At 44.2% G+C, this 20,376-nt stretch overlaps 1 protein-coding gene across 2 annotated transcripts; it reads right to left on the bottom strand.

The window, feature by feature from the left end:
• Positions 1-8,546: 8,546 nt before the first annotated feature.
• Positions 8,547-19,496, bottom strand: angptl2b (angiopoietin-like 2b). Of its 2 annotated transcripts, XM_076154274.1 has the most exons (6): positions 19,017-19,496; positions 18,783-18,855; positions 13,619-14,538; positions 11,144-11,337; positions 9,646-9,916; positions 8,547-9,526 (listed from the first exon to the last, which is right to left on the bottom strand). In XM_076154274.1, the coding sequence occupies exons 3-6, from the start codon at positions 14,511-14,513 to the stop codon at positions 9,327-9,329; spliced, it is 1,560 nt and encodes a 519-aa protein (XP_076010389.1). In that variant the 5' UTR covers positions 14,514-14,538; positions 18,783-18,855; positions 19,017-19,496; the 3' UTR covers positions 8,547-9,326. The 2 variants fall into 2 exon arrangements, with proteins under 2 accessions (XP_076010389.1, XP_076010387.1); XM_076154272.1 differs by having other exon boundaries at positions 18,783-19,495.
• Positions 19,497-20,376: the final 880 nt, after the last annotated feature.

The following is a 20,376-nucleotide window of genomic DNA, read 5'->3' as shown; positions in this document are numbered from 1 at the left end:
CAAAGATTCTTATAAACTGGCTGAATTGTTGAAATGACATAGTTATTTGGTTGCACTGACATCCAATACTAAAATAATATTCAAACGTCTCCGGGCAGTGGAATATTAGAGAGAAAAGAACCACAAAACACAAGTCCAGGAAACCTGAGGTGGTCGCGTTTCCACAGGGGTTCTTTTACTGCATTTTAGGAGTGTGATGTAAAACACAAAATCTACCAGTTGGATGAGAGTAACAAAATAGTGGAATGGAGAGGTTTACACACAATGTTACTGTTTTAAGCATCTGTTATTATCTGCTTTCAGGGTAATCATTCAGAATGGTAGTTTAGCCACAATAACATGACCAGTAAATCTTACATTTCCTGATAGTTGTGCAGAAACATTATCCTTCCTCTTCTACTCGCCTCTGGTGCACTGGAAAGTTTCTGTGCCTTCAGATCTGTACCTTTGAAATGACCATAAATGTATTAAAGGTGACAAAAAAGGAGGTTTTTACCCTCAGTCACAAATACACATGCATAGAGACATACTGAGATGATGCTGATTAAGTCATGTTTAAACTGATCCAGACTAAAGACTAAGACTAAAACTAGATCCAGAAGAGGAGAATCTACACTATAACTGCACAATTAATTTGCATGATCGATCTTTTCACACATTTGATTCATGTTGCCTAGCAACAAAATGAGAATCAGAGGATTCTTGCCCTTTGTTAGACTTATGCTCTGCCTGAGTTTGCTCAAGTTGTCAATTTTAATAGGGTTCTGGTCCAATAGGTTGATTTACATTTATGAAGAAGCAACTTGTCCGATTTCATTGCACCTCCTTGATGTTCAATATAAAAAGACAGCACTTTATATCACCATTTCCCTTGTGTTATAATCATTGTTGTTGTTGGACTGATTTGGAAATGACTCAAACCATAATTCCCCCTCATCTAAGAGTGCCTGACCGTTAATCATGGACGGTAACACAACACAACCTCCATACTAACATCATTACCCAACAGGACCACAACCAGACAGAGGAAAATATGAATGATGTATAGAGCATCAGATTTGTCATGTCTGGTTTTCCAACATGCCTGTACACGGCTGTATGCACTTGAGCGTTTCTCACGGGCTGATTTCAAAGGCACCGAATGATCACGTCTCAAGATACGACTGAGAGGAAAATACTGCTATCAGTCTCAAAAACCCACAAATCACCTCTCTCCTGTGCCATGTATGTGTGTGAAAAAGATTTAAGACGGCGGCGTGTAAAGGTCCAGGTGGTGCAAACCTCCATTTGATCCCTGAATGAGGGAGATTCATCAATCAAATCCACTTTACAGCAACGTGGCACAGCAGCTACCTGCCTGCCCCTATCTGACGTCTATTGTGCCGCGGCAGATGAACCCTGGATGAAGATTTTGGAGCCGAGGCTGAATTCTTATCTGGTGAACACATCTCAGACGGTGGGAGATCACTAGCACTCTCCTGGTCTATTTGGGGCAGGCAAAGTACGGAACCACACCTGATTCTTGTAAATAACTACATTTTGTGAAGAGGACATGACCTCTGTGTCCTTTAACGGTAACTGATGTCCTATAATGTCCCCTCTATACAAGCAGCTTTGTTAAACGCTTATAATATATGGAAACTTTGACTGGCCTGCTGGTCTAGTTGGAAGCGTGTGACCTGCATGAATGCAGAGCTACGAGGCAAAACTGACCTCACTGGCCATAACCTAAATGGAGCCTGTGGGCCTTTTGACCTTTAGCCTTTTAACGCGCGTCACAATGTCACAACCTCTGCACTCTGGATGAGCTAATGTGCCCTCACTGCTGGGGCTATAGGAGCTATAATTCTTTTAAGGCTCATGTTTCCACCTTTACGTAGATAGAACTGATGCATAGAAAGTCCCATTCCTGCCTGCACCTCCTCCACCGGGACACAGGGGGCGCTGTTCTTAGATGATTCGAGACTTTAAGGCCTCACTACAGTGGAAGATTCAAATCTGATTATATAAATGTTTAGCATCCAAACCAACACGAGTGGATTACGTAAGAAGAAATTCCGTGATGATTATGATGGTGATGATGATGATCGAACGCCAGCTGTTGTCGAATTAACCTGCGTAAAGGTAAGGTTTGTGTACAGTTGTCGTATAATTTGAAATGTGTGTGTACGCGCGGGTTTAGTGTGCAGCAGGTTGTGATTTTGTGTGACACTTTCACGCTGATCAATTAGTGAGTCTGCGCCTTTAACTGCGCCGTGTTTGATTTGTGATCAGGCCGGTTGATCTGAGGTGAAGTCCTCTGTAATCCGCTGAGGTTTCCGTGAATTAGCCACAGCTGTGTGTGTGTGTGTGTGTGTGTGTGTGTGTGTGTGTGTGCGTGTCTATAACTGCTGAAGTAACAATGTACACTATATCACTACAAGATGTCCTTGAGTCGATCAAACTAGGTCATATCCGCAGAGCCAAGCACGCTGATTTATTACTCAGCGTTTGGCGTAATGCAGTAAAATATGATGCTGCCTCCTAAATATGGGACTGGAAAGTCTTGGCCTTGGTCAGTGTATGGATGACAACACAAGAATCATGAATACTTAAGTAATTATAATGTTGACAAAGGACAACCTTTAACCTCCACACTAAGATATTTTATATGAGATATTATGTATGAGAGATATTATAAATGTATCCTTAATAAGATTTTTTTTGTGGTTATTTTGGTCATAATTATCCTTTAGAGTTGTTAACACAGAAGAAATGAATGAAATTTGCGTAACAGCAGAACATGAAGCAAAGGTCCCAGACTGAGCTGCTGACACAACACACACAGAGACCATTCAGCCCGTAGTAGCACAAATACAACATTTATTTGTATTTCAACCCTGGGGTACTTTTATTTAACATTGTGGTTGTTCTGCCTTTCAATTTTCTATCTCAAATAAAGCAAATTAACCAGCAAACTAATCTGACGTGAATCTTAAATTTGTGGTATATTTTGGGTATACAAATAAAATCCAGAATTGCATTCAAACCAAATGTATTTGTCTCCAAAGTCAACAAAGACAGAATCTAATTAGTGTGAATGGTTTGTAAAATGATCATAAACGAGTTGGGCATTTGTTATGTTGGAGATTAGTTGAATTTACTCGAAAAGAAAGCATGTTGACTGTGTTTACAGCTAGCACATCTGTACTGTGTGCAGCAGAGGCACACCAGGTTCACCTGAATGTGCCACAAATCCAACTCTATTGGCTTTCTTGACTTTATTATGAAACGTCAGGGTTAGTGTTTGTTAAAAGACCTCTGTATGGAAAACAGGAGAAAATGAGCGATTAAAATGATTTGTACCTGGTAATGGTGGGGGTTAAACTGACTTTACCGAGTAGGTACGACACACCAGCCAAAGCCTGTTAGAGCGAAGAACATTTGTCTCAATCTGAGGCACAGCTGCTCCCCGCTCCCTCCCTCCCTCCCTCCCTCCCTCCCTCCTCGCCCCGTACGAGCCTTTTCATGTTGTTCATATTTTCCTTTATTAAATCTGAGTCAATCTGTTGTGCTGGAGTTAATCCAGGTTCCAGTCATTTTGACTCATAGTAGTTCAGAGAAAGAGTGGGTGTAATTCTACCTTTGTATTAAATTAGATTATAGTCTGTTTTTCCCCAGAGAAATTAAAAGTAAGTGGTAAGACTTTGTTAGTAATGACAAAATGATCCGGTAGAAAGAATGAACCTATAGGAGTATTTATTTTCATACACACAATAACTAGACAGGATCTTTGAAGTCACATGTGCTCCCGTTGACCTTTCATCTGAAGGAAAGTTTCTGGTATACTTCCTCTTTTTCCCCTTAGATGTGTTTTATGTCGTGATCTGTTGATTGTTTTGGCTGCATCAGGGTCACTGGCTCTCATTCCCTGCCTGCAAATAATTATTCCATAATCTATGAAACGTACACCACATATGCGAGTGTGCGTTTGTGTCAAGTGTCACGTTTGTCTGGATGTAATTGTGTCTATGTGCTATAATTGATGAAGAGCAGAGGGATGATAGCACAAGGTCCACTAATGAGAGTTTGGCTCTTGCTGGAGTTATGTTACTGGGTGGACATGGAGGAATAAGTAAAATGATACAAATTTAATACAGTCCCTAAATATAGGAAGTCTATTTTGAATCCTTTGGAATGCTTTAATGTGTAAAAAAAACAACACATTCATTCACTTCTGCTCTCCCTTGCTGCAGCACTGAGTGAAAACAAGAATGGTACTGTCTCCTTAAGGGCCATTCCTGAATTCTGATTGGCCAGATGTGTCAGGCCTGACCTGGCAAGAACCAGACTGCACAACGCTACACAAACAGTTTACATGCACTGAAAAGAGAGGTCTGGTTCAAAAGTAAAACTTGTGTATTTGAAAAAAAATCAGCTTTTGATGTAAATTTAATATCAGAAGTAGTTTTTGGTATACTAACTGTACTTACTTAACTTTGACATTTTTCTCTGAATATTTTGACTTGATTTGTGTAACCTTTTGAGTTTTTCAGTCTCTGTTGTTGTTTTTTCAACAACCTAATACTCTGTTAAAGGACAAAGTCTCCCAAAAGATACTTCAGTATTGTTCTCAAGTATTTTTACATTGTTACTTTACACCACTGCTGATTATTATAAGGCAAACATGTTAAGGAATTCTGTCATTCTTGCATTATAGCGGACAGATTGAATAGTCCGTGTGTATGTAGGAGAGTTTGAGTAAATGCACTTAACAATCGCAGAATCTAATAATTGAAGTTTTGATGTGCATGTAAACATTCAGACAGATGTTGTGTCTTACCTTGTGTGTTATGCTGTAAATGTAAATGTAATTAAATGAGAAACTAAGCTCTCAGGTCAGTTCAGGACGCTGAAGTTTTGCAACTTTGTCAATGTTTAACTCAAACTCTCTGTTAATACGTCACCTATTAAAGATAGCTATATGATAATTGGTGCCTGTAAGATTCTCATTCACCAACAGTAAAAATGCACTCCTAACACTGCATTTTACAGGAAACAAATCTTAATGTTCATGAAGGTAATGATCAGACGAGATGAGTCCCTTCAATGCTGCTAAAGCTGTAGAATACTGCAGTAATGTGCTGTATATTTCATCAAAACTGTGATATCTTACAAAGGGACATTAACATTGTGTTCGGAAAAATCCTTGCCATCATTCCTAAGAGATTTTCCTGAAAGTTCCCAGCAGACAAATCGCAGAAGCGTTGGAAGAACATGAAACGGCGTCCGTGGCATGTGGTTGTTAAAGCTGCAAGCAAATGTGCACATCGCCACGGGCGGAGGTCAGTTTAAATGCTGAGCTCTTGGAAAACGGAAAAACCTCCTCCAGGTCAATAGTTCCACTATATAAGTAATAAACAGTGAAGCGACTATAAGAGAAGCTTCACCACATTATAAGTCACTATTTTTAGACGTCTCTAATAACTCCCATATGCATCACAAGCATCAATCAAAAAATGCTTTATTGCACCACATGTTAGTGCATCCTTCTATTTTTAGCATTCCATCGTATTCGGAGCCGCTTTTGCTGAGTTGGCGTGTGACTATCACAATGGCACCCAAGCGACAGAGACGCAGTAGAGTCGCCCAGATGCCGACGCGAAGGCGAAGCCGCGTCATCCCGGGCCTGCGGCGAGTTATGACAGAAAGATGGAGCGATCACACCAAGAAGAGAAAGAATATGACAGAAAGATGGATGCGATCGCTTGGCGCAGACAATCCGTGGTCACAGCTGGCAGTTTTGGATGACTACGTCTGTCTTTGCACGAGAGGCGTCAAAGTTGGCGGATCTGGCTAATCCCACCTTATTTATATTCTTTAGCTTTATTTCACAATCGCGTTGGCTGCGTGCATCAAAGGTTTTTCCTTTTTTGGGTTGGATGACACTTTGCCCACAGCTTCTGGAAAAAGGGAGAGGATACAGTGGAAAAATCCGCTCTCACCTCCTCTACTCGGCCTTTTTACAGCGTTAGATGTCAAAACGGTGAATGTATCCAAATCGCGTGAAGCCGCGGAATGAGGCCTGACGTCTTTGATGAAGGAAATCATAAGAGCTGACTGATACTTAGTTAGAGGCTCCAGTAGTTATCCAGGATTTACGTTAATGCAATAATGTCCACCCTAATTAATTGCTCCCACTTTCCTGCAGCTTTTAATAATAGCGATAATGATTGAGTTATGCTTAACTGCATAAAAAGTTGTAAAACCCTCCAATAAATGTTTTACTTGCACTGTGGTGTTTGACATGGCTGCAGTGAACAAGAGGCACCGGAGCGCAGGAAGTACCAGGACGTACTTTTACAGATGTGAGAGAACAATGCAAGCCAGTTTGAAGGTTGAGGAAATGTGGTCGTCTTTGTGCTGAGTGTGCACTGTGTCAGCTCATGGTTTTCCATGTTGGTAAAAAAAAGAAGGAGTGGGGGTTGGAGGGGGGCCACCCTCACTGAAGCTTTTCCATCGCGGTGAGTCCTCAGACGTACTCGGCGTCCAAAGATCCTGTCTCCTGTTTACGGAGATGATGATACCTCGTCCTTATTTAACTTTGATTTCTGCTCAGGTTAATAGGAAATCCAGACGGCTGACGTTAGCGCTGGGATAGCTCGCTGATGTCTCAAGCCATGACTGATTTAGGGACCGGTCTTTGCCTCCTTAAGAGGTAATCACCGTGGAGGAGAAGTTAGTACAGTTAGATAAACACGCAGTAGAGCCGATCAGCCCGAGGAGACAAATGTATCTGGTTCAAAGTGTGTTTTACTGTCCCATCTATCTTCAGTTAAACGCAGCTGACAATGGTGACAGTCCCAGAGATGGATGTCTTCCCTCACGTCGTCCAAAATGCTCTGCGTCTTTGTGAGAGGCGCTTCTTAGCGTTTGAGTTACGAGGCTGTTTCAGCCGTTGCTGTTGCAGCCGGTGTTTGTCAGTTTAATGTAGGACAAGTGTTTTAGCTCCCATCACTTCAGAATCCGTTTTCACTTGGCAGCACGGAAATCTCACTCAAAATAATTGGGATTTGAGAAAGCGTTTTTGAAATGTGGAGCTCGCTACGCCTCTATAATCCATCATGCGAGCGTGAGCTGCCTCTGATATGTGAGAATTTGCTTCCAATTTGAATATTGGAACCGGAATTGTTGTGCACGTTGCAACTCCAAAAATTCATACTAAATTGCTTTCAAATGCTCCCTAAGCTGCTCTGTGGATGTTAGAACAGTGCAGCTTGATTCATTGCACTGTGAACCCATTCTTGCTGCGTTTTCCAGCTGTCTTTGCTAATGTCACTGACACTTAGTAAAATAAAGGTGCTTTGGGCTGTGAGAGGAAGGGACTGCTGTGTGCTAGGTTTTTACAAGCCTGTCACAGTTTAGGCGGAATGATTTAACAGCTGCTCTTTGCAGAACAGGAACAGCTTCAAATGAACAATTTTAACAATGTCTTACGCTTAATCTTCTTCCATAGCAGCGTTTTACGACTTGCCTTAAAGTGAGATCTCTGTATCCAGCTAAGTTATCTGGATCAAGACATCTGTTGACGGAAGTCACATGCACTTGCGTGAACGTGTTGCCTTGTTATCTTGAATGCTGCTGGATTCTGGTTCCTGTGGCACATGTGCTCTAGGTGCAGGAACCCATTCACAGCAAGTCTCAACTCTGATTCTAATAACTTCATGAATGACAGCAAGCAGACGTGGAAAGCGAAATCAGGATGCTGTTTTTGAGCTGAATTCCTAAATCTTTCCTTATAAATGTGGGCCCAGCCTACACATTGCCTTGACACTCAGATCCCATCACACTTTGCATTAACAATACATCAGGGAACAGATCACATGATAATACAAGATGTCAATCAATTAGACTTAAGACCCACCTACTTCCTGATATCTTTGAGACTACACCTGATCTCATCGCCGCCTTTGGTCGAGTTTGCGTCATTAACACAGATGTATAAATCATCAGTAAGAAGATTTAGTTCTTAAAAAACTTACATTTTAGACCAAATATAGCTTTTTTCACTGTACTTGTATCAAATATAATCAACTTTTATTTAAATTTTAAGTATCCCTGGCAATGCCTGCTGCTGCACGGCTCAGCTGATACTCAGTCCCCTGATGTCACACATGTGCAGTGCATGGATGTGGTGACGCAGTCGAGCCCGCTGTGATTCAATTAAGAAAATATGACATTAGCTTGTCAGAGTGTGTGAAATTGGGGGTGTAGCTACAGTGTGAATGTGTGAACAGAGTGACTTCACTCAAAAAGCTGTAAAATAATAACAGAACAGCTAAGCATTCATACTTTACAAGCAGCATTGGCTCCTATCCATAAGGTTTGCTCTCATTGTGCTGAAGAGGAGAGAGAAGTTGGTGTGTAGTGCTTTAAATCGGTGTGTAGTGCATATGTTTGAATAGTGAACTAAACTAAGGTAAACAGTTGAGGAGCCACATGTGCTGGTAAACATCATAACTTCACTTCAGTCCAGTGTAGGAAATTAAACAAATGGAACAAAGACACAAGCTGTACATATTTTATTGCAACTTAATAGTAGCATAACAGGTTTTATTACATTATATTACAAATATCTTATGTACAGACGCAATGTGTCGGATCTATTGACATCAACAAACCACTAAATTTATACAGTAAATACACTGCTTGATTCATACAAGCATATGGATGAAAAGCTGTTTGAACGATTGAAGATGTCCATACAAATACTGGCACACGGCTTTGACGAGAGTTTACATCCTTAATGTTTTCATAGTGAGTCGATTTCTATTAAATCTCTCATAAACACACTTGGGTGTTGTTGTTGAAGGAGAAAATGTCACGACTGGCCAGAACATCTTGCACCACAATTCAATAAATGTCCCTATAAATTACACATTCAAAGAATTTATCATAAAGGAAATAAAAATATAGTCACTGGATACCGTTTCCTGTGTCGTCCTCGTTTGCTTGTTATTGCATTAAACTATCACATAGATACTAAATATAAGGTGTAGGATTCTCTCCTATTTTACAGCATCTGTGTTTACCCAAATTGCTGTAATCTGCACTTTTCATGTCGAATGAGGTTCTTCTTCAGGGGAATAGCACAGGAGGACTGAATAACAATGCACATATTTGAACATGTCAGGAGGTACCAAAAGATCGGCCTGATGCTTCCATATTGCACTTTTGACTTCATCTTCCTCTTTATTAGCTGGCATACGGTGCCGCACCATTAAGCAAAAAAAACATAAAAACAAAAACTGGTTGTGTTTGGTGAGAGATAAGCGTCCTTTGGGTGCCTAGTGGAAGGTGTTTGGGTTTGGACGGATCATCATGACGACTTTCTTTAAAGAGTAGGCGCCTCCTCTGAACTCGGCCCAGTAGACTCCGTCTTGGTAGCGGCTGCGGTAGTGTCCTCCTCGGTACCAAACTCCATTCAGATTAGAGTGTGCGCAAGAGTTGTACCACCAGCCTCCCTTCTGGTAGTGAGCGCAGTTACCTGGAAGGATGGGAAAATGGATTTTGAAAAACAAATTCCAAATTCAACAATAAGTAAAAAGATAAAGTCTCTTCAGTTGGCGTGAACCCTTCCAACGCTCTCTAACGTGATTATCTTACCTGTGTATGTGTCGTGGTCCCTGTCCAGTGTTGTGAACTGTTTGCCATTGTGCCAGGTGAGGGAGTCTCCCGCGTTGCCGTGGTAACGGCCCACCCTCAGCTTGTAGAAGTCGGCCTCAGGCTCCACCCTGAAGCTGGCGTACTCAGCAAAGACCTTCCTGCCTCCCCAGTCCTCTAGCGTGACCAGCAGTTTGTAGTTTCCCTGGTTTGTCAGCCAGTAGATATTCTCCAGACCGAGCCAGTACTCACCATCAATATTGCCAAAGCCTTGCTGTTGAAGCGTGGAGATGAGAAAACATCAGTATGCTGAGAAAAAGTGCTTTCTCTCCTTTTTGTGCAGCTTTGAATGGTTATTTTGGCCGTCTGGCAGATGATTCAGAGTTTTTGCTTTTTGCTCTGGAGAGCATTAAGTGTTTTCGATGGTGTTGTTTATCATCAAGGAACATTATCAGAAATGGGCCGTGAGTGAAGTTGAAGTAAGCATCAGGTATCCAGATTTCCACCATTATGTCATTATTGGAGCTGTGTACAGCCCTTAGTGTGGCATCGGATATATTGTACAGTATGTTGCTGTAGCTTTGGTCCTATGTTGGTATGTGGTAAATTCTACCCAACACATGCTTTGAATCATGGGAAGACCCTTTCTGATGAGTGCATACATGTAATTTCAGATCGTGTGGTTTGAGGATATTTTTTTTGTAAAAGCCTTGGAAAGTTCTCTTGTTTCGCCCTTGGCCGAGATGTAATCAGGGCTTTCGTAAAATTATGGGCCAGCAATCAAAATGTTTCCATTAAACAGCTTCGGCCTGTTTTAAAGGTCTGGCTATCAAAACACAAAGGTGTTCCCCTCCATTACCTCACTCCTTCATGTCTGCAGACCGATCCGGTCAGTTGAAATAAGGACTTACTTCAATGCAATACACTAAAAATAGGGCTATTTGTGTATTTATGTTCGCTCTGAGGTAATAGTCCCCTGAAAAAAAGCCTAAAATGATCTATTAAGTTAAGTTGAAGTTTATCTGGCTTATGTAAGGGCTGTCCCCATGTAATGCACCCTTACATGTACTCAGGGTAAGACAGATTTTAAGAGTTTGTGATTTATTTAAGTAGTAATTAATCATGTAGTATGTCAAATATCTAAAATAATTGCTGTTTCAGGCCGATGAATGCAGTAAAACCAGAGCGATGAGGATCAAATGTACTTGGACCACTCAAAGTCCATTATAGTTCCATCTTGATTTTAGAAAGTTATCCAGATGTGAAATTAAGGGATTCTGTTAACAAGTTGTTGCTGAAATGAATGAGGCTGTAGCAGAGCCACGCAGGAGCCAATAACATCCGACACTTTGAAGGCTTAACAATTACCTATTCATTACATATTTGGATCTGGTTAATGTCAAAGCAACACAGTTGAGTCACTCATGTCCCGCCAAACTATGAGGCCCTTGATTTGGTGTTAAGTACACACACACACACTTACACACTCAAAAGCACGCACCTTATACGTCTCCCAGTTCCTGAAAAAGTTGACAGATCCGTCCACCCTCCTCTGGATCACGGTCCAGCCGCCCGGATCGTGTCTGTGGTCACACCACACCTGCATGAGCCGGTTGCCGTTGTCTGGCTTCACCAGGTACATGCCGCTGGCAGCGTTTCCATCCTCCAGCGCCTGCAGACAATCCTTGAATGGACCTAAACATGGCGGGGAGCGTGACAAAATGACACGTAAAGCATGTGAAGTCCCGTCACTTCCTACTGCACAGCTCAGGCATGCGGCAGAGTTTGAAATTGAAAAGGGCAATCCAGAGAATCCCCCCCCTGTGACATGAGAAGGTTCTACGCGGCGCTGCCGTAGGGAATCCCACATTTCAGGAGTGGAGGCTCTCAGTTGAACAGTGGAATTGACTTTGGCCGCTTCCCTCGCAAGGAAATGGCTACCGGCTGCGCAGCCAAAAGCAACACTGGCATGAGGGTAAAGGGAATTCTGAGTGCTGCATGATGAAACGGTAGCAAAACCTTTGGATCATCCGTGATGAACCTCAGTGAGGGATTATGCGTTTGCTGATATTACACAGATATTTTTGGGACTTAGAATTTAGCCGCATTTATCCTGAACTGAATTATTGCTTTCAGTGGGAGTGCACACGCTTATCTTAGCCCTCCATCACCGCTCTGAAATGTGGATTTCCTGGATTAATTTAATGTGAGAAAAGCTTGCAAATCCTTGTATTGCACTGCACTTGTTTGTCAGGAACACTGCTGAAGCTGCACATAATATCCTTCATGATGTGAAGATGAATTGCTTGTTTACAACTGAAAATGTCCACCTAATTGGAAACAGTTTCTCGTCCAAGAAGAAGAACCCTGAATATAGTTATTAAGCCTAGCCTGCAGATGATTGTGCAGCAGAAACAGAGAATTTGTGCATGTCGGAAGTTGTCTCATTGGATTTTATGGTCACATCGCTGACCACTAATTGCCATGTTGCCTCTTGGTCATTATGCTTCTACCCAAGCATTGCATAAACCAGCAGAAAGAGAAGGGAGAAGAGAAGGGAACACACTAATGGGTCAACTGGCTCCCTGGCTTCAATGAGCTGTGAAAGTGTTTTTAACTTAAGATTTCACACATGGCGCCCTTTCCAACTGGCCCGTTGTACAAAGAGCCTGAAGGTGAGTCAGAAGTGCATCCAACAAGATGGGAGTACAAGAGGAAGAAGGGGGAAGAACAGGAAGGCGGGAAGCCAGTGAAAGGGAAACTCTGGAGGTATTGAATGACACGAGGCCCCGACACAGCTGGCATAGTAATAAGGAGCGTCTACAGGGGTTCACGTGCAAACACACAGAAGCTCCTCACTTACTAACACCGGTGATTTTTGCCTGTTTTTACGCAATTCTAGTGGAAATCTGCCTTTGAATAATTCCACTGTCATCCATTTACTCTCAGGAATGTCTTTGTTGAGCAGATACAAGCCAGAGAGCTGCCGGGCCCAGTCTGGCCCGGCCCGGCCCAGCCTGGCCGGGCCCCCTCTGTTCTGCCTGATAAAGTCTGCCTTGGTGGAACATATGACTGATTCTGGCCTGGTGCAACTGGAACAAATGACATCACCGACTCCCGGTATCGCTATCTGTTCTTGCCTTTCTCTCCTCCCCGTTTTTGTTGAACTCTCCTCCAACCCCTCTGCTGCTCGTTCTCGTTCATTCAGTCCTGCATTGTGTTCACGCTCTACGTTCGTGTTGGGGGGTGTGTGTGTGTGTGTGTGTCTGTGTGTGTGTCTGCGTGTGTGTATGTTTCGGGGTGTTAGTTGCATGGCTGTGGGCAGGAAATTACTTGCCTCCTTTCAGGCATTCCTTACAAAGGATTCTGTTCACATGCAGCCTGGTGAAAATGGCAAGCAGTAGCACAAAATGTCAATGGAAAAATGCTTCAAGGAGTCACGTTGGTCTTTTTCCACATATGCTAATATAGAGGGGGTCTATTAATGAAACGGAGCTGCATGTAGCGGCAAACACTGCAACTCATAACAAGAAAACAGGCTTCACATTAACTTAAAAAAAAAACGTTATTATCCACAAACATATGATTAAGAGAACAACAGGCTTGGATCACGCTGTCTGTGTCACTGCATGTATTTCCCCTTTTACTCTGCTTTGTGTTGTTTGTGTGGGTTGCATCAAGGCACTTATGCATCTGGAAAGCCACTAAACAACAGTATTTCTGTTCTCACTGAGAGCTCTTGGAATGTGTGGGACTTAGACGGACAGTGACTGGAAGAATGGAGACTTGGTGGCGTGATTGATGATTAAAATATAGCAACACTTTCACAGGCTCAGACACAGACCTCAGTTGTTTGTCACTAACTCCTTTATGATGTCAACTGGTCGTGCGGGAAGCAACCACCCACAAAGCCTAAAAATGAATTGTGTCTTTGCTAAATGAAGTTTTGTTTTTCATGTGAAGTTGTGTGACTCACCGGAGGGCTTGTTGGTGGTGGAGGGACTGTGCGTGCCTGTGGGCATTGTAGGAAGAACGGGCAGTATTGACTTCTGATCGCTCTGGATCTCATTGGTGATCTGGTTGTTGATGCGTGGCAGGATGGGAGGCTGGTAGGGCCTGCTGAGAGGTGGAGACTGGGGAGGGGGCTGTGGCCGCGGCTGGGGGAGAGGTACCGAACGGGGCGCAGGGCGACTCTGGCACTGCTCCTCCAACAGGGCAATAAGAGTTGACTGGTTAGTGGCCAATGAAGCAAGGTGCTGGTACTTGTGCTCCAGGTCTTTGTAACGACTCGTCAGCATTTGCATCTCTGAGGTTTGGTTCAAGATCTTGTTCTCCATCTGAGCCAGCTCTAAAGCGTTGTCCCGCTTCCTGATGATCTCATGGAGCAGCTGCATGTACAGCTGAGTGACTCTGGAGTTCATGTTTCGACTCTCCTTCCTCAGAAGTTTGACCTCGTTGACTATGCCTCCATCCACCTCCACCAACTGCTGCAGGGTCTCAATCTGCCTCTTCTGTTTCTGTAGCTCCACGTTTAGCAGCTCTAACTCCTGTTTGTTCACCCGGTTCTCCAACATGGCCTCGGGCTCCTTGGAGTTGACGCAGATCGCTCCGCTCACTTTTTGTTGAGGCACGATGAAGGTATAAGAACATTTGTCCTGTGGTTGTTCAGGTGGAGCACGTTTGCTCCTTTTTGCATAGAAGAATTCTCTGTCTAGACCGTCCTCATTACTGTCAAACTCTTGGGTCTTGCCCTGACCACCGCTGCTGTCCTTGCCATGGCTGTTTGAGATACTGCCCTGAGTCTGCTGGGCGCCACAGACCAGTCCATAGACTACCAGGAGCCCCAGCAGGACAATTGAAGGGAGCTCCATGAGTTTGGGTCCAGCTCACCAATGCCTGAGGAAAATGAGGAAAGAAAATGGAGAATGTCATTGTTTTGTGGACAAAGCCGGTCTCATTACTGTCTCAATGTTGTTACTGTTCTGTTTTAGCAGCAGAAGAGAGCACAAGCATCCTTATGCTGAATATGTTTCATGCTATTATGGCTGAAAGCCTTAAGAAGTCAGCAGTATGCTAATTTTGACAGGAGATCAATGGCGTCTCTCAGACTGTCCTGATTAAGACCAGAAGATCCTCTGGTTCCAGCTTCCATTACCTGGCAGACCTGACAGGAGGGAAATCGTATTCATACACATCTAAACCTGGCCAGAGCTGCAGGTCATTAAATTCCCTGAAAATATCAGCCACCAAAAATAGATCAAATCTGAGAGGAAATGGCACACTTGCCCCGCTGCGCTCCAATGAGGGCTGGGACTTTGACTTATAACTGCCATGTTATATTCATGTGTAATATATAAATCAGGAATGTCATGTTTTTTACGCTGTGTGCATGGATACTGCGTTCAGCACACACTACTGTATTCCCAAAGGTTGTTATGTCTAAAACTCTGAATACATCTGGTCCCCATCCGCTTTCCACGATTATATGTACGCAGCAGAGACTGTTTGAAAGTTACTAATCCTGTCACTGCGGCGAACAAAAACATTTCTTTTGTCAAATGACGTGCTGATCTCTTTAGTGCGCTACATTGCTGTTAGAGCAGTGCGTTTGGCTTAATTTGCTGTGCTGGCTCGGGTTCATTTTGGGTGACTGCCACTGCTGGGCCCTGACACAGAGAAACACTCCTATCTGCTCCCTTCTGCAGGCCCGAACATCTTTGCTTATGGAAAATGTGAGACACCAGCGGATGATGCTATTCGTGGAAGTGTTTTTAAATATCAATCGCCTTGCATCAGACTCATCTCAAAGTCTTTACCAAAACAGGGTAGGCAAGATGAAGATGGTGAATGGCAAGAAGGTTTTTTTGTTGTTGTCTGTTTTGAAGTGCGTTTTCCCCTTAAGTGGTGTTTTGTGGCATGGACTCGCTCTCTAATTTTCCACAGGAGTGAATGAAAACAAGAATACCCAGCCTTTTGTCCAGGAATTCAAAAAGTGCAGACATTTTTATGAGGGTAAATAAGTGCGGGCCATTTCTTGAGGACGGTGCACTGTTATTAGGAGCGCAGGGGATGCCTCTGAGCACGGAGGAGAATGTAACTCCTGTGTGAGGATAACAAGGCCTTGAACTCCTGGGGCACCTTAATTGAAAGCTGCTGCATATTGAATTACAGAGGGGTCCTGTGCAACACCTCCCCAGAGCCAGAAGGGGCCCGACTAATCAGAAAGCATTACGGAGAGAGGTCTGGGCCTGGCTCGGTGCTTGAAGAGCGACGTCAGCATTGCCAATCATACCATGTGTTTCTCCTCCCTTACACATTTGTCACAGCTTATTGCTACACGAACAATAACCCAGCATATAATGTGCAGCGCTTAATTGGACAGGGCAGATGTGTTTCTGTCTCGTTAATCTGGGCGCGTTGCCATGGCATTAGGGTTGGGAGACGTGGAGGGGAGAAAGGCTGCGCCGTCCAAGAACCTGACCCTTGGCACATTCAGACCCTCTGGCTGTATCTGTCTGGAGTCGAATGAGTAAACAGCGTGTCTTAGTGGGAAAAACATGCTGAGAAAATGGACCTGTTGTACTCGAGTGTATGTGTGTGTGTGTTTTGTCGGTTTCGTTATTATTGTGGTTTCCCTTCAGCAGGAAAAAAATCACCTGCAGCTGAAGATGGAACGGTCTAATTGAGTCATATTTTGGGGAAAGCGACACCTAAAGATGCCCAGGCCTTCCCGTAAACATGACTAACTGTTATGACTGTTGTGAAAGGACTCGCAAAGGATATTCCCTGTTTCAAATTTACCATGAAACTGCCTTCTGTCAACACGGTTTGAGGTCTTTCATGAGGCAAATCCTGCTGACAAAGCCCTACAGGATGACATCACCGCAGGTCACGATGATTGATGCGGCGAGCGGATGGTAATGTGTCACCAGGACAGATCGGTGTTATCATAAACACAGAGACATTGCTTAAGAGTAAAAACCGTACAAAGATAATACAGCGGTCCGGGGCTTGTCCTGCCTAAAGTGCTGATGACTGTATTTGGCCCGTGGCTCTTGCGGTCTCTCTCCCTCCCCTGGAACCTGAGCTGTGTCTCTGGGAAATGGCGTGTGATTTGCCTCCGCTGCGGAGGAGTCCCATGTTTGGACGCGGTCGGGCCGGAATCTCCTGCTCAACGCTTCGCTTAACTTCAAAGCCGAGGGGAAAGCGTCGGCGGGGTGCGTGTTTGCGTCGGTGTATGTGGTACGTGCGTATGTTTGGGTGTTTTTCCACTAATGTGTGTTTTTTGAAATAACAACACTTGCTGGGTTTCAGACTCCCAAAGACCGGAGAGAGCCCCATCTGCCCAGCAGAGACAGCCTGTTATTAACCCGTCCACAGACCGCCGGGGGGAACAACAGCAACCCTCCTCCTCCTCCTCTCTGCTGTCGACAGCCCCCACAGCTCATTATTGTGCTAACATCAGTCCACTTTAACAAGCTGCTATTGACTGGCCCACAGCAGCAGTGATTAACTGCTGTTGAGTGTCACAGTAAAGCTCGACGATACACTCAGCACTTAAACATGACATCAACTTTGTCATTATCAACTCCTTGCAAGCCTTTTTGTTCCATTTCACACCAACATATTTTGGTGGCGCCGTCGTTGTTGGTTCATCTGTGTTTTCACAGATTGTGGATTATCTGCCTTAAGTCCTGTGTGATTGGTGGGACAGCGTGACTGTGCTCCAGCCTCTTTGCTCATGCTCAGCACATATTAATTAGAAGGTGGGCAGCCTCTCCAAATCCTGCTGATGTCTCACCCCAGCCCCTCTCATTTCACCGTGATCATGGCATTCCTCACATTCTTAGTCACCTAATTAGACTGAGCTGCTGTAGACACATTGAGAGTCGGTGGTGGTGGCAGATGAAAGGAGCCAGACCTTCTGTAAGCGGTGCCAGTCGGCGAACCTCTACATAGAGCAGCAGACACACTGCATCCACTGACCCAGTTCATCCCTGTCGTCCTACTTTCTGACTGAATGCTTCCTAATCACATCATCATCCAGGGGAGATCAGGAGATCACAACACAACTAAACTGCACCTCATTTGTCAGTAGAGAAGAAGAAGTGGGTACTCTGAAACAGCTTTTCTACTGCAAGTTCAAATTAGCGCTGACTGTGCTGAGCGTTGGCAGAGTTTCCTGCGTGACACCCAATACCTGCTGGATCAGAGTCAAATTCAATTTGCTCATGGTAATCTTCACTATTACCTTACATTGGGGGTGACCTCATTCTTTCCTCAAGCATGTAATCCTTGTAAGCCCCTAACATGACATTTGGAACATGATTAACCTCAACTACCTGCCCAAGTTTGATGGCAAAGCACCGCATTAGTTTGAATCCAAATTTCCTCGTGTTTCAGTTCAAATTTAGGTTCATTGAGTGTTTCATGCCTCTCGCTGCCCACCTCGCTGGTGATCTGAGTCAGACAGGACGGCAGGGGGTCTCTGGAATTGTTTCGATAAGCTCCGGCATTCTACCTCAAAGCCCCCTTATCCAAACACGGCCCTGGCAACAGAAACAAAGCCGGGATTCAACTCCCTGCTTCCCCGTCCTCCCGAGCCCAGGGGGACATCCTGAAGCTGCAGACGGCTCCACACAGACAAGTCCATCTATTTTTTCTTCCCTTTTCATAAGGTTCTTTTTTTAGATGTGCAACAAAAGACAAATGTCCTGCATCAGCAAGTGTGATAAGATCTTTTACAACCCCTCTGCACTACCTGGTTGTCTTTATTTAACATGTTTAGGGTGGCTTGTTTTCACAGGCTGAGTGTTTTATCAGTGGTTAAGGAGCACTCAGCCCAGAGAGCCGACTCTCCAGCATCCCCCTGCGCTCACACGACCTCCCCCGACCCCCCCACCCCCTTTGGATCGCTTGAGTCATTTGTCTGTTTAGTCATCCATAAGGACAACTACAATGACTCAGATACTGAGTGTCCCAGTGATTAACGGTGGAGAATTTAAGATCAGAAGAAGCTCAACAAAGTCCAACAGTTTAACAAAAGCAAACATCAAAGCTTCTAAATCTGAGCCGCGGCAGGGACAGTCACAAACAATCCAGTTGCAAAGAGTGAAAGTAAAAGGTTGCACAATGCTTACGAGATAAGTGCGGCGTGTTGATGAAGCTCCCTCAGGCGTCTTGCCCTCCTGGCAGAGCTGATTGAAGTTTCCCCTGGTAGAAAGTCATCCCAAGTGTGAAAGCTGCTCTCTCTCTCTCTCCCTCTCTCTCTCTCTCTCTCTCTCTCTCTCTCTCTCTCTCTCTCTCTCGCTCTCTCTCTCTCTCTCGCTCGCTCTCTCTCGCTCTGTCCGTGTTGGTCTTTCACTCTTTGTCACCTATACGTCCATTCCAGCAGTTCCTCTTCTTTTCTGATTAAAAGACCTTCATCAGCTCGGCAGGAAGGCAGGAACTCTTCAGTGGAAAATTGAGTGGTAGTTTGTTCGAGAATCCACCTGGAAAAAGTTTTTTAGAAAAGTAAAGGGACAGGTGTAGTTTCCTGGGAAAGAGTGAGAGTCCGGGTAAGACTGTGTGTGTGTGTGGGTGTGTGTGCTGCCTGCGGCCCGTTAGGAGAAGACTGTCACTTTCCTGTGGGCTGAATCCATCACTTCTGCCTCACAGCTCTAAGAGGCCGTCTCTCTCAACTGCACCCCTCTCTCTCTCTCTCGCTCTCTTTCTCTCTCTCTGTCTGTCTCTCCCTCTCTCTCTCTCTCTCTCTCTCTCCCCTCCTTAGTGCTTTAAATGATGAAAACTCCTCTAGAAGTGTTTCGGTAGGCAGACAAATTGAGTGAAGTAGAGCCTCCCCCCTCTCTCCCTTAAAATGAACACATTCTTGTTTAAAGCAACAGCCTCCTTTCTCCTCCCCTCCTCCCCATGGCACAAAAGAGATCCGCAAAGCATGCACAACACACACACACACACTAACACACACAGGCCACTTCTCAAATTTCCAACCCCTGCCCCCTTGTCCACTGGTTCACCACTGCTCGCCACTATTTCTGGCCCGGGCCTGCACGTAACTTTATGGCAGTGGACAGACGCTGATGTTACAGTGATCAGATCCTAATTGGGCGTGAAGGAACATTTGCCCCCCAGAGAAACGGAAAAAGGGCTGAGAAGATAGGAAGCGTCTCCAGGTGTTTGACTGAGACCTGGGTCTGGGTGAGAGAGCGTTGACCCGGGTTTACGGCCTGGAGATGAGACGGCTCTCTGCTCACAAACAGGCTACACCCCCATTTTTAGAACACCACACTTAGACCGGGGATGATTACGTCATTACTTCAAGAGTAAGACCAGGTCATTTGATGGACAGGAAAAAGAGGACACGCGATTGTGTCCAACAATCCTGCCAACAAGCTTTAAATTTTGGTAGAGTGGAGCTTTGGCTGCAGAGTCTGTTGATTTGGCTGCTGTCTGTTGTTTATGTGTTATTTTCCTGTTTTCAATAAGGAGGATAGTTTTTGCCCCACCAACGATGTCGTCATCGGGTTTCCTGTTTCTGCTCAGATTATTTAGTGGGTCTAATGTGTCTCTATCCAGAGTCCACCGTACATTTTTAAAGTCGCAGCTACTTAAGTGTCGAATTACAGAAATAAGCTTATCAAACTTAAGTGCATCATTATGAATCTAAAGATTGCACAAATATAAACTTCACAGGGTTTTATTGTCGCTTTGCGTTTAATAAAAATTCTAAGTTTG

This window comes from Genypterus blacodes, unplaced genomic scaffold (genome assembly GCF_046128005.1).
Source record: "Genypterus blacodes isolate CSIRO-AG114 ecotype Tasmania unplaced genomic scaffold, CSIRO-AGI_Gbla_v1 ptg000061l_1, whole genome shotgun sequence".
Taxonomy (NCBI): domain Eukaryota; kingdom Metazoa; phylum Chordata; class Actinopteri; order Ophidiiformes; family Ophidiidae; genus Genypterus; species Genypterus blacodes.
This window is presented reverse-complemented; position numbering and strand designations above follow the sequence as displayed.

What these genes read in the sequence shown, in the direction of transcription:
- angptl2b (XM_076154274.1), bottom strand. Translation starts at nt 14,513, where the DNA reads ATGGAGCTCCCTTCAATTGTCCTGCTGGGGCTCCTGGTAGTCTATGGA. An exon ending in CACCACCAACAAGCCCTCCG is followed by an intron (nt 11,338 to 13,618) that starts GTGAGTCACACA and finishes CGCCATGTTTAG; the next exon opens with GTCCATTCAAGGATTGTCTG. An exon ending in GGAACTGGGAGACGTATAAG is followed by an intron (nt 9,917 to 11,143) that starts GTGCGTGCTTTT and finishes ACGCTTCAACAG; the next exon opens with CAAGGCTTTGGCAATATTGA.